Source organism: Musca autumnalis, unplaced genomic scaffold, assembly GCF_047663935.1.
Source record: "Musca autumnalis isolate F117 unplaced genomic scaffold, ASM4766393v1 scaffold_1, whole genome shotgun sequence".
NCBI classification, from domain to species: domain Eukaryota; kingdom Metazoa; phylum Arthropoda; class Insecta; order Diptera; family Muscidae; genus Musca; species Musca autumnalis.
Genome location: NW_027411644.1, coordinates 71419721 through 71433707, shown reverse-complemented (window position 1 = coordinate 71433707; position 13987 = coordinate 71419721). Strand labels below are relative to the sequence as shown.

General features: G+C 33.2%; 1 protein-coding gene across 1 annotated transcript in view; it reads right to left on the bottom strand.

The window, feature by feature from the left end:
* RhoGAP92B (Rho GTPase activating protein at 92B) overlaps positions 1–8484 on the bottom strand; it is a 55291-nt gene extending 46807 nt beyond the window's left edge. Inside the window, exons 1-2 of the mRNA XM_073980898.1 lie at positions 8117–8484; positions 7175–7410 (exon numbers count right to left, since the gene is read on the bottom strand). Coding sequence (XP_073836999.1) covers positions 7175–7410; positions 8117–8166 — 286 coding nt within the window. The 5' untranslated portion in view covers positions 8167–8484. The remainder of the gene's footprint in view (positions 1–7174; positions 7411–8116) is intronic.
* Positions 8485–13987: the final 5503 nt, after the last annotated feature.

Sequence of the window (13987 nt, the reverse complement as noted above, 5' to 3'; positions counted from 1 at the left end):
ATTGATTTACACCTTAACTCAGCCACACAAACACAGATAGCATGCTTGAACGCCATATACCCGCCAAGTGCCCCCTCCAAACACCTTCTTGGCCATCAAATATCGTTCAACAAGGTCATATTGTCGCCGTCGTTGACCAAGTTAAGGTGAGGCCTACTACTTGAAATAAAACAAATGTTTTTCTTATCAGCGTCTACTTGTCTATTATTTGTCATTCTGGCCCCACGAAAATGGTTTAGCCACAAAACTGACCAAAAAGAATTGAGGTGGAAAATATCTCCAACCAAAAAGAACAGTGGAAAAGTGAAACATTATCATAACCTCATGTGACACAATGCACCACTTTACTTTACATTTCTCACTCGCTCGCTACCCTCTTCTACGCATTAAAAGGTGAGGATATGAAAAGCGTCGCTATGTCTTTATCACCAAAACCACCGCCGCCGCCAACGCCATTGCCTCACCAAGTTTAGTATGACCAAGAGAAATAAAAACATACACACAATGCAAATATGGCCAGTTAGCACGCAAACCGATAAACCCTTTTTTGTAAAACCAAAAACAACAAAATACTTATTTACGATAATATGGCTGGACTTTTAATAAACTGTTTGGTTTTTATAATGAAGGAGGTGGGTAAATAAGTTAGGGAAAAAGTTGAAGGTGTCCAATTAGTAAATTGTTGCTGAAAAAGTTACAAATTTTACAATGGAAAGGTTGGTTCTAAATGTTTTCCTATTCATATTACGCCAATAAAGACTATTCTATTAGAAATATTAACCGATAACAACTTTTTATTCAAAAACCAATTTTGATACGGGAAATGTTGTAAACGAACAAATGTTCTATATGGAAAATTCTTGTCTAACTACTTTTCATGCGAAAATATGTTATCGAACTAATTTCCGATAGGAAATGTTATTATTGAACAATTTTTCCAGTTACTATGGAAATTTTTTCCAAGGAAGGACAACTTTTCTAAAAGAGACGCTTTTATTGAACAAATTTTCTATAGGAAATTTATTATCCAACCACATTTCTGAAAAAACACTTTTCTATAAGAAATATCGTTTCCGAACAACTTTTCTATATAAAATGTTGTTGGCGAACAACCTTTCTATAGAGAAGCCTGTCATAGAACAACTTTTGATAAAGTTGTTATCGAAAAACTTTTCTATAGAAAATTTTGTTATCGAGAATCTTGCCTATAAAAACGTTGTTATCAAACATGTTTTATATAGAAAAAGATTGCAAATAAAAAAGGTTGTTATCGAAAAACTTTTCTAAAGAAAAGGTTGTTATCGAAAAACGTTTCTATAGAAAAGGTTGTTACCGAAGAAATTTTCTATAGAAAAGGTTTTTATCGAACAACTTTTCTATAGAAATAGATTGTATATAGAAAAGGTCGTTATCGAGCAACTTTACTGTAGAAAAAGGTTGTTATCGAACAACTTTTTTATAGAAGGTTGTTATCGAACAATTTTTTTATAGAAAAGGTTATCGAAAAACTTTTCTATAGAAAATTCTGTTGTCAAGAAAAAGATTGCATATAGAAAAGGTCGTTATCGAACAACTTTTCTATAAAAAGGTTGTTATCGAACAGCTTTTCTATGAAAAAGGTTGTTATCGAACAGCTTTTCTATGGAAAAGGTTGTCATCGAACAGCTTTTCTATAGAAAAGGTTGTTATCGAAAAACTTTTCTATACAAAAGGTTGTTATCGAACAACTTTTCTATAGAAAAGGTTGTTATCGAACAACTTTTCCATAGAAAAGGTTGTTATCGAACAACTTTGCTATAGAAAAGGTTGTTATCGAACAGCTTTTCTATAGATAAGAAACTTTTCTATAAAAACTTTGTTATCAAACATATTTTCTGTAGAAAAAGATTGCATATAGAAAAGGTCGTTATCGAACTTTTCTGTAGAAAGCGGTTGTTATCGAACAACTTTTTTAAAGAAAATGTTGCGATCGAACAACTTTTCTATAGTTATCGAAGAACTTTTCTATAGAAAAGGTTGTTATCGAAAAAAATTTCTATGGTAAAGGTTGTTATCGAAAAAAATTTCTATGGTAAAGGTTGTTATCGAACAACTTTTCTATAGAAAAGGTTGTTATCGAACAACTTTTCTATAGAAAAGGTTGTTATCGAACAACTTTTCTATAGAAAAGGTTGTTATCGAACAACTTTTCTATAGAAAAGGTTGTTATCGAACAACTTTTCTATAGAAAAGGTTGTTATCGAACAACTTTTCTATAGAAAAGGTTGTTATCGAACAACTTTTCTATAGAAAAGGTTGTTATCGAACAACTTTTCTATAGAAAAGGTTGTTATCGAACAACTTTTCTATAGAAAAGGTTGTTATCGAGCAATTTTTCTATAGAAAATTTTGTTATCGAACAACATTTCTATAGAAAAAGTTATTATCAAACAACTTTTCTATAGAAAAGGTTTTTATCGAAAAAAGTTTCTATAGAAAAGGTTATCGAAGAACTTTTCTATAGAAAAGGTTTTTATCGAAAAACTTTTCTATGGAAAAGGTTGTTATCGAAGATCATTTCTATAGAAAAGACTGTTATCGAACAACTTTTCTATAGAAAAGGTTGTTATACAAAAACCTTATCTATAGAAAAGGTTGTTATCGAAAAACTTTTCTATAGAAAATGTTGTTATGGAAGAACTTTTCTACAGAAAAGGTTTATATCGAAAACTTTTCTATAGAAAAGGTTGTTATCGAAAAACTTTTCTATAGAAAAGGTTGTTATCGAAAAACTTTTCTATAGAAAAGGTTGTTACCGAAAAACTTTTCTATAGAAAAGGTTGATATCGAAAAACTTTTTTATAAAGAAGGTTGTTATCGAACAACTTAGAAAAGGTTGTTATCGAACAACTTTTCTATCGAAAAGGCTGTTATCGAACAACTTTTCCATAGAAAAGGTTGTTATCGAACAACTTTTCTATAGAAAAGGTTGTTATCGAACAACTTTTCTATAGAAAAGGTTGTTATCGAGCAACTTTTCTATAGAAAAAGGTTGTTATCGAACAACTTTTCTATAAAAATGTTGTTATCGAACAACTTTTCTATAGAAAAGGTTGTTATCGAACAACTTTTCTACAGAAAAGGTTGCTATCGAACAACTTTTCTATAGAAAAGATTGATATCGAAAAACTTTTCTATAAAGAAGGTTGTTATCGAACAACTTAGAAAAGGTTGTTATCGAACAACTTTTCTATCGAAAAGGCTGTTATCGAACAACTTTTCCATAGAAAAGGTTGTTATCGAACAACTTTTCTATAGATAAGGTTGTTATCGAACAACTTTTCTATAGATAAGGTTGTTATCGAACAACTTTTCTATAGAAAAGGTTGCCATCGAACAACTTTTCTATAGAAAATGTTGCTATCGAACAACTTTTCTATAGAAAAGGTTTTTATCGAACAACTTTTCTATAGAAAATGTTGTTGTCGTACAACTTTTACATACAAAAGGTTATTATCGAACAACTTCTCAATAGAAAAGTATGTTATGGAAGAACTTTTCTATAGAAAATATTGTTATGGAAGAACTTTTCCATAGAAAATGTTGTTATCGAAGAACTTTTCTACAGAAAAAGTTGTTATTGAAGAAATTTTTCTATAGAAAAGGTTGTTATCGGACAACTTTTCTATAGATAAGGTTGTTATCGAACAACTTTTCTATAGAAAAGGTTGCCATCGAACAACTTTTCTATAGAAAAGGTTGCCATCGAACAACTTTTCTATAGAAAATGTTGCTATCGAACAACTTTTCTATAGAAAAGGTTTTTATCGAACAACTTTTCTATAGAAAATGTTGTTGTCGTACAACTTTTACATATAAAAGGTTATTAAAGAACAACTTCTCAATAGAAAAGTATGTTATGGAAGAACTTTTCTATAGAAAATATTGTTATGGAAGAACTTTTCCATAGAAAATGTTGTTATCGAAGAACTTTTCTACAGAAAAAGTTGTTATTGAAGAAATTTTCTATAGAAAAAGTTGTTATCGAAGAACTTTTCTATGGAAAAGGTTATTAGTGAACAGCATTTCTTTAGAAAAAGTTGTTATCAAACAACTTTTCTTTAGAAAAGGTTATTATCGAAGAACTTTTCAATAGAAAAGTTTGTTATCGAGGATCTTTTCTATAGAAAATGTTGTTATCGAAGAACTTTTCTATAGAAAAAGTTGTTATCGAAGAACTTTTCTATAGAAAAAGTTGTTACTGAAGAACTTTTCTATAGAAAAGGTGGTTATAGGGCAACTTTTTTATAGAAAAAGTTGTTATCGAAAAACTTTTCAAAGGTTGTAATCGAACAACTTTTCTATAGAAAAGGTTGCTACCGAATAGCTTTTCTGTAGAAAAGGTTGTTATCGAACAACTTGTCTATTAAAAAGGTTGCTGTCGACCAATTTTTTTTAAGAAAAAGTTGTTATTGAACAACTTTTCCATAGAAAATTTTGTTATCGAACAACTTTTCTAGAGGAAAGTTTGTTATCGAACAACTTTTCTAGAGGAAAGTTTGTTATCGAACAACTTTTCTATAGAAAAGGTTGTTGTCGAACAACTTTTCTATAGAAAAGGTTGTTGTCGAACAACTTTTCTATAGAAAAGGTTGTTGTCGAACAACTTTTCTATAGAAAAGGTTGTTGTCGAACAACTTTTCTATAGAAAAGGTTGTTGTCGAACAACTTTTCTATAGAAAAGGTTGTTGTCGAACAACTTTTCTATAGAAAATATGTTGTTATCGAACAACTTTTTTATAGAAAATGTTATCAAACACTTTTTTATAGAAAAAGTTTTTCTGTAGGAAAAGTTATCAAAAAAAACTGTTATAGAAAATGTTTCTATAGGAAATGTAGTTATCGAACAAATTTTCTATAGAAAATAATAATTAAATAAAAGTGAACAAATTTTCAATAGGAAAAGTAGTTACTGAATAACTTTTCTGTACGAAAAGTTATTACGAACAACTTTTATATGGGAAAAATTGAAGTTGAAGTTGTTGAAGTTTATTGAGACTTGTATAGCAATTAAAGAATGGAAAAAGTTATTACAGCACAACTTTTCTGTATGAAATGTTGTAATCGAACAGCTTTTCTTTGGGACAAGTTGTCATAAGGCAAATTTTCCATATGGAATGTAGTTATCGGGCAACTTTCCAATAGAAAAATTTGAATTCGAGCAACTTTCCTATAGTAAAAATTGTTATGGGGCAACTTTTCTGTGTGAAATGTTGTTATCGAGGAACTTTCCTATAGGAAAACTTGCTATCGAAAAAGTTGTCTATATGAAAAATATATCTATCGAACAAATTATCAAGAGGAAAACAACGTTAAGGGGAGTACACACTAACAGTCAAAACTGACAGTCAACGTACTTTAAGGACAATTTTCCGGCAAATAACAACTTTTATTTAGCTAAAAACGTTTGAAATACAATATTTACGATATTATTTAGAGATTATAAAAGAAATTTTTCAATTTGGCTTTGATATTCACGAAATAGACCTCGATGACTGTCAGTTTTGCTTGTCAATGGGTACTATACTTTACGAAAAAAATTCTACAGGAAAAGTAGTTATCGAATAAATTTTCAATAGGAACAGTAGTAATCGAAAAACTTTTCTATGGGGAAAAATTTTACCGAACATATTTTCTATTAGAAAAGTTGTTACCGAACAGCTTTTCTATAAGAAAAGTTGTCAGCGTACATATTTTCTATAAAAAATGTAGTTAGCGAAAATATTTTGTATGGAAAAACTTGTCACTAAAGAAATTTTCTATGGAAAATGTTGTTACAAAACTATTTTTCTGTGAGATTGTTTTTTAATGCGGTTTCTGTAGGATTTTTTATCGAACAACTTACAACGATATGTATGCTCTGTTCCTCTTGTGCCAGACTATGACAATTTTCATTATAATGTTTTGAGGTTATGGGTAAGTGGGGAGAAATGGAGCTCTTTCAACTCCTCTCTCTTAAAAGTTAAAAAATTTTCATGTTGTATTTTCAATGTCTGGCACATAAGTTCCAGAACCTGCAAGAAGCTACTACTTTCTACTACGATTACAATTTTTCCTTTATGTTATCGAAAAAATAATAAATATTAAGTATAGTACACATTGACAAGCAAAACTGACAGTCATCGAGGTCTATTTTGTGAATATCAAAGCCTAACTGAAAAATTTTCTTTTGTAATCTCTAAATAGCACCGTATATATTGTATTTCAAACGTTTTTAGCTAAATAAAAGTTGTTATTTGTCCGAAAATTGTCCTAAAAGTACGTTGACTGTCAGTTTTGAATGATAGTGTGTACTCCCCTTTAGTAAATTCTTGCAGTACTGGAACATACCAATAAACATTTCTAATATGGCGTTTAAACGACAAACCACCAAACTTTTAATGTTTTTGCATCATATGTTAACGCAAACATCCCAGAAGCGACAAGGAAGACTTCTCAACGTTCTCAACCAAAAACACAGATTTTTGTATATTATGCTCCACAATAAACAATGTCTATGAAAGCTCTTAAATCACCAAATTTTTTTCTGATGGTGTCATTGACAATGTATGCTGCTATCAGGATTTTCAATTGGAGCTGGTTATTTTATCAACATGGAATTTTATGCTAAAAGATAAGAACAAAAGATAATTGTCTTGTAAGGCAAAAATTCCAAATTGATTTCGCATACTACCCTCCTTATTGTAATCACACTGATTTGCCATAACTTGACAAAGAATTCTGACTCAACATTACCGTGGTTGCCGTTCGTCGTCGTCTTTAGCTGATTTAATAGAAAGAAGTTTGGTTGATTTGTGTGTTGGTTGTTTGTTTGATTGGTTGCTTGGTTGAATGTATATATTTTCCTTCTTCTTGGTTGGTTTTTGTGGCTCTTATCTTTTTTGTGTTTTTTACTCTACACTTTACTATATTTATAGGTATAGCATATATGGGTGATATGATGACGATGATGGTGGTGGTGATAGTGTATAATGGGGGATATGTGTAGAAAGGTGCGTATATGTATGTGGATATGTGCCCATTTTAAAAACTCTTCTATTGTTTTGTTTCTTTGGTGTCAAATAAAAAAGATCAGTTTATCTGTTTTCTTTTGTAGGTAGCTCTAGCTGCCAGCAACAAACAACGATCAACTCACCGCTATTTAAAAGAACATGATGCAGTGGCATATCTGCTGATAATTCTTTCGATGATTCCTCTAGGGCTTGACCAATTTTATAATGACTTTGTTTTTTAATGCGTTTATCGCGATCTTGTATATCGGCTGAACCCGCGGGTAACTTTTTAACCATTTTATCGAGTACATCACGATATTTGTCCACTTGCTTTTCTATCAATTCCAATTCACAATCTTTACGATCCGGTTTATTCGATCTGCAAAAATTAAAGAGGGTGGGAGGGAAAAATTATTAGAATTGCTTAGGAAAGAAAAACGCAACAAACAAAAAATTTTGAATCACAACAATGACATAACATCTGAAGTAAAGTGGAACGAGACGACAAGGCGCAACATGGCGCATCAAACAGCCAGACATTACAGCATTACCACCTCCACCACCCTATTCCCAATGGCTAGAAGGGGGAAAATGGCATGGCTATTCAAACAATTTCTTGGCAAAAGGACAAAAGGCCTAAATAAAACGCCCTTATCGCCACAGTAATGGAATGGGGTGGTGTACTTGTTGTTGTCCACATTATTGTGGTTGTTGCTGCAGTTTGCAGTGGCGCTCAATTATAAGCCAGACGACGACAACAACAAAAACAAAAACACACACAACATTCCACCACAACAAATGCAATGTTTAAGATATTTTTGGGGGACTTTTACAGTGTCGCTCGCTGCTGTTGTTGTAGTTTTTGTTATTGTCGTATTTAGGGGTTTATCTCAATTGCAGTCTGGCGATGATGCTGCTGCCCAAACCATTCCTCTGTCTCCTTAACCACTTTTGAAACACTTAAATGCCATATAATCATCATCATCACACTTTCAAGTTTTATTTTGCTCAATTTTGCTGAAATGTTTTTGGTTTTGTGCGAACAAGCTACACCTTGTCTCAATGGAGGAGAAAAACAACATTACCTTGAAAGATTTTCAGCTGCTATTTTAATTTTTGTAAATTGTTTCTTCATTTTGACGGTCTTGTCGTTTAACGTATCGTTATCGTTTTATTTATTTATCTTTTTATTTTTTTCACAAAACACTACCGCAACCGCACACCACAAAATCTTTCTTGTTTTCGTACAAAATCAAACGCGTTTTGTTTTCTTTGTTACCCGATATATTCTTTGAGGATTTGTTTCTATTTCTTCTCGGGTAATAGAATTTTTATTGTAATTCTTATTTTTAAATAACAAAACACTCATGAAAATTAGTCATTCTACAGAGAAACGATTTCATAAAATGAGCAACTCGACTTTCGATTAATCGATTGTTTTGCTAAAAAGTCTAAATATCGTAGTCGACTTTTGGTTGTAGAAAAAATCGAAAAGTCGACTTTTCACGGGCGATTTTCCGATATGTACGATAACTTTCCCAGCAACAATTAAGTGGGGTACACATTGTCAGTTTTTAATGACAGCTTTGTTGGTGCTTGCTAGTGTGGACGTTCAGTTTTGTCATTCATCATGCAACCACAAAATAGCTGTGTCTGGTTACTCTAAAATTTGTAACAATTTGTACCAATTGTTGCTGAAAGTCGTCTGTTAACACAAAAAACCAGCAAAAGAGAGCGATTCGAGAGAGACATTTTGACAGTTCTTTCACTGAGAGCTTGCAAATTCTTGCTGGACAAATTTCTTCTAGCAAGCACTTGCAAGCTCTTCTTCTTCCTGAAAACAATCAATCAGCCGTTTTTAGTTTTTTGTTGATTTATGTTTGTGAAAAATAAAAACAATTTTATTGTGAAAAAAGCAAGTCTAATGGGTTTGTTTTTTGGAGAACAAAGTTGCAAAGTGGAAAAAATACTTTTTTGTTTCATTTTCTTTTTTATTTTTAATAAAATACAACGTGTTTGATTCCTTTGTTGGCGGACAAATTGTTCTGTTTTGGCAAGTCAGCTGATTGCTTGCTGGTTTTTGCTGGGAAGGTGTCTGTTTACTTTTTACAATTTTCTAGCAAAAGAGAATAAAAACCCCTTACTCTCTGAGAAAGTTCTTGCTGGACAATTCTTGCTGGGAAAGTAACCAGACAGACTTAATATTTTGTGGTTGCTGGACGGTTGGACAGTTATCGATAATTGCAAAAAATCGTCACACGAACAGTTTTGACTGTCAGTTTTGCTCAAATAATCGATTGCTTGCCAGTGTGAGCGTTCATTTTTGAAAGTTGTGCAGCTTCATACAGAATACCTATTTGGAGGGAAGATAATTCTTCCCAGCAAAAAATTTTGGAAGTTGTGCAATTGGAGTTATGATTTCACAACATCTTTCGATGTAGTCCAACAGAGTTATGAAAAATGCACTCCGTTCCATGGTATAAGTAAAGAGGTAGATTTAAATGAAAAAAATCTACAGAACCCCTGTTTTTCCTGAATTCATAAAACTTCAAAATTAGTAAACAAAAGGCAGCAAGTGGGTTTGTTTACAAAATACCAATTTTGAGCATTTTATAAAAAAACGCGAAAAATGAATGAAGGGCCAAGGTTTCTCCACATAATCGAGTTGTGGATATGATAAAATGTTTGTTTCAATAATAAGCTAAAGGATTTCTTCCATACAAATGTTCTAAAAACAATTTTGAAAATCATTGAATGTGATTGTTTTTAAAATTGTTGGCATATTATTCAAACATTACACACACATACAAAGATTGTGTATATTGTTTTGACGTTTTAGGAACAGTCGAAAGAAAAAAAATTAAATTGAGAGGAAGCTTTAGCTAACCTTTATTATTAAACCATGCTCCGTTCGATACATTTTATAAGCAGTTACTGTAGAGATCCCTACAGAAAAAAAACAGTTGGTTGATCCCTACACATTTCTTCAAAAGATAAACAAGAAAGTATACATTTCGAAGAATTTGTTATAAAATAAAGAAATAACTTAAGTTGCGAACATTTTTGCGGTAATTCACTAGACGGAAATTTTTAATGGAGCGGAGTTGGAGTCCATGTCGAAAGCTGAACTAGTGATGGGAAGGCAACATAAAAAACCTTTTGGATGATGAAGCAAAATGAGATGCGCTTGGATTATATTGAGAACGGAGGAAGTAAGCTCAAATGTGATTGAATTTAATAGAAACTTTTTTTTAAATTTGTGTTTATATAATAAAGTTCTTTGGGTTCTTGTTTTACAGAAATAATAAATGCATTTTAATTTTTTTGGGATATTTCGCAATGGCTTGCATATTTTTTGCATCATTAGACTGATTAAAAATGCAATCCGAAGAATGAATATAAATTCAATCCAAAGCACTGCATCTTAAGCTGTGATTTGGAGTGCATCCTAGCTGTGTGCTGTGGAAGCAAAATGGAGTGCATCCTAGCTGCGCGCTCTCTTGTAAAATTCATAGGAAAAGATGTACTCCAACGGCAATTGTACTGATTAAACTGCATCCACGGATGCAAACTTTTTGCTGGTTTATTCCTGTTGATTTCATATCATTGCTCTGTTCCAGAACCTGCAAGAAGCTACTATTTTTTCCTACGATAACATTTACGTTATCGAAAAAATAGTAAAAATTAGTAGATTCTTGCAGTACTGGAACTGACCAATAAGGTGACAGCAATACCCAGCTGACTGAACTTGGCTGTACCCAGCAAAAAGTTTGCATCCGCGGATGCAGTTGAATCACCACAAGTGTACGGTACATTTGCCGTTGGAGTACATCTTTTTCTATGAATTTTAAGGCCCCCACTCATTAGTCAGTCTGACTGCCAGCATTTATTCTAGTATGTGTAAATTTTTGAAATTTTGAGAATGTATGTGTGACTTTTTCAAGACTGATGAAAATCAAAATAGTTTTGATTTCAAAATGAACCCCCATCAGTCTGGGTGAATTGTGTTTCAAATTGTTGTTGTGTTTTCAAATTGTCAATAAATAACTTTGAAAAACAGAAAATAATGTTGGTGTTGGAACACAAACAACGTAGAAATCATTCATTTGTGGAGGAGAAATTCAAGATTTTTAGACTTGACTGATGTTTGGTGCTACACACTTGTCAGTCACACATACAGAAAGGGTTCATCGGACTGACGGCACAGACTGATAAATGAGTGGGGGCCTTTACAAGAGAGCGCGCAGCTAGGATGCACTCCATTTTGCTCCCACAGCACACATCTAGGATGCACTCCATTTTCAATCCAAATCACGGCTTAAGATGCAGTGCTTTGGATTGAATTTATATGCTTTCTTCGGATTGCATTTTTGATCAGTCTAAAGATGCAATTAAGATGCACGCCATTGCGAAATATCCTAAAATAAATAAAATGCATTTATTATTTGTGTAAAACAAAACCACTTTATTATGTAAACACAAATTAAAAAAGTTTCCATTAAATTTAATCCCATTTGAGCTTACTTCCTCCGTTCCCGATTTAATCCAAGCGCATCTGATTTTCTTTCATCATCCTAAAGTTTTTTTTATGTTGCCTTCCCATCACTAGTTCAGCTTTCGACATTGACTCCAACCCATGGTATAAGCACGGTTGCCACAGTTGGTAGAATGTTACCAAAATTGGTAACTTTTTTTGGGGTTGGTAATTTGGTAACTTCGTTTTTGGTTTGGTAACTTTTGATTTTTGAGTTTGAACAACTATCCAATTTTTGCTTTTCTTTTATAATTTTCCGCATTACTAAACATACAAAAAAATAAAATTACTGTGTGAACGTACGTCAAATTGTTCAAGGGCGTGATAGGCAAATATCATAGTTAGGGTCTTCGTTTACATTTATATTATTTTTATATTATATTTATATTTATATTCTACGTGAGCTGCAGTCAACATATATTTTTAAACGCTTCAACAGCATCTTCTGGCGACGAAAATCGTTGACCACGCCTTTTTTCCTTGATGTGCTGCAACCAAATGAAGTCATTAGATCCCCAGTCGGGGCTGTACGGCGCATGACCCATCAATTCCGCGTTTTGTCAGGTGAAACAGATACTGGTTTGAATCGATGTGTGAGAGTTCGCAACGTCATGATGCAGAACGATTCGTCTTCTCTTTTCATTTTCGAATTCTTCAGGAGGCTTCAGGCAAACAAATTGTAGTGAAATACTCAAAGTTAACCGTCCTACATTTCTCAAGTCGTATAGTCGCCACACGGTCTGTTTTGCCGAAGAAACAGGCGACCATTTGCTTTAAAGGTCTTCTTCCATGAACAACTTTCGTAGGATTAGGCTCGCTTTCGAAGACCCAAACGGTCGATTCCTGTTTTGTTTCGGGCTGCTAAGCATAGATCCAAGATTCGTAGTCTGTGACGATCTTATAAATGTCGTTTGAAGTACCGCGATTGTTTTTGTTCACAATTTCTTTGTACAAATCCACAAGAGACTTTTTTGAGCGATTGACCAATTTTGCTGGATCTAGCGAGAAAACCCCAATTTTTGCGGACAGGTATTCATGCAATATCATATGTTATTTGGTTGAAGAAATGCCCACACGGCGGTCATGCATTATCCGTTCACGCACAGTTTAATTTTTTTCTGACACAACGGCAGATTTTGGACGACCATCACGACCTTCGTTTTTTAGCGAGTGTCGCCCACTATTGAATTCATTAAACCAGTTTTTGATAGTACTATATGATTTATACACTCTTGCCGTGATAAATTCCATTTTTTTGCGTATGTCAAACATCCCGAGGATAAAATCTGTCAAACTTAAAAAAAAAAATCAAATGTCGTCTGGCAACACTACGTGTTGCCTAGGCCGCAAAATTTTTGTTGTTCCCAATTTTTAATACCAATATAAACTTATATTCTAAATTAAAAAGTTTTATCTTAGATATTGCGAGCTGTATCTTGATTTCAATAGACAGACGGACATCGATATTTTATAAATTTAAGTATAAAAAAATTGTTTATATTAAACATTTGTTGGCAACTTTTTGGTAACATTTTCGGAAAATTTTGGTAGAAATTTTTTTTAATCAGTGGCAACCGTGGGTATAAGTAAAGAGCAGACAACGAAGCCGACCGATTTTTTCGGCTCGCTCGCTCACGTCTGTGCAAGACAATCGGCGGCGGCGCGCCGACTTATTTACCGACTCGCGGCTAAATTTCAGCTTAGTTAACATGTAGTTTAAACATAGTCCCGGTACACACTAGACTGAATTTCATTAAAAAATTTCATGAAATTAGACGTTCTTAGATCAAATTCCCCACTACAGAAATTTCATAAAATTACTCAGAAAGCAAAATTTCATGAAATTTTTCAATGAAATCAGTCTAGTGTGGACCGGGACTATGTACATCGCGAAATTTCATGGATTTTTGCTGAAAATTATCGGCGCGCGCCGTTTCTACCGATTTGACGACTGGCGATTTTTAGCCGATTTGAGCCGACACAATCGGCGGCGGCTCGACTCGAAGAAAACGAGCGGCGACGGCGCGCCGCCGATTTTCAGCCGACTGGCTTCCTCCTCTGTTTTCAACACCTTTCAATTATTATCTCACTTATTTTTACAAAAATGTCAAAAATTAGTCAATCCGACTGTCTGTGAAAAAATGATGGACAGCTGGGAGACAGCCGACAAATGTATGTATGTGTTAGTAAATCAGAGTAGAATTTGAGGGAGGTACCCTATGATTTTCATTCATAATTTTACAACTGTCTTTGCTGCTGTCGGGACGCCTACTTCACACAGGCAAGTTTTGTGTTTTTGACAATCAAAATAGGAACTCAACTGTCCTGTCATGTGTAAACGCAGTATAAAAACCCAGTATTTTTTACTTCGAGAAAGCAACTCTGTATAATAAAGCATTCACTGAACATACCCTTTGAAGCA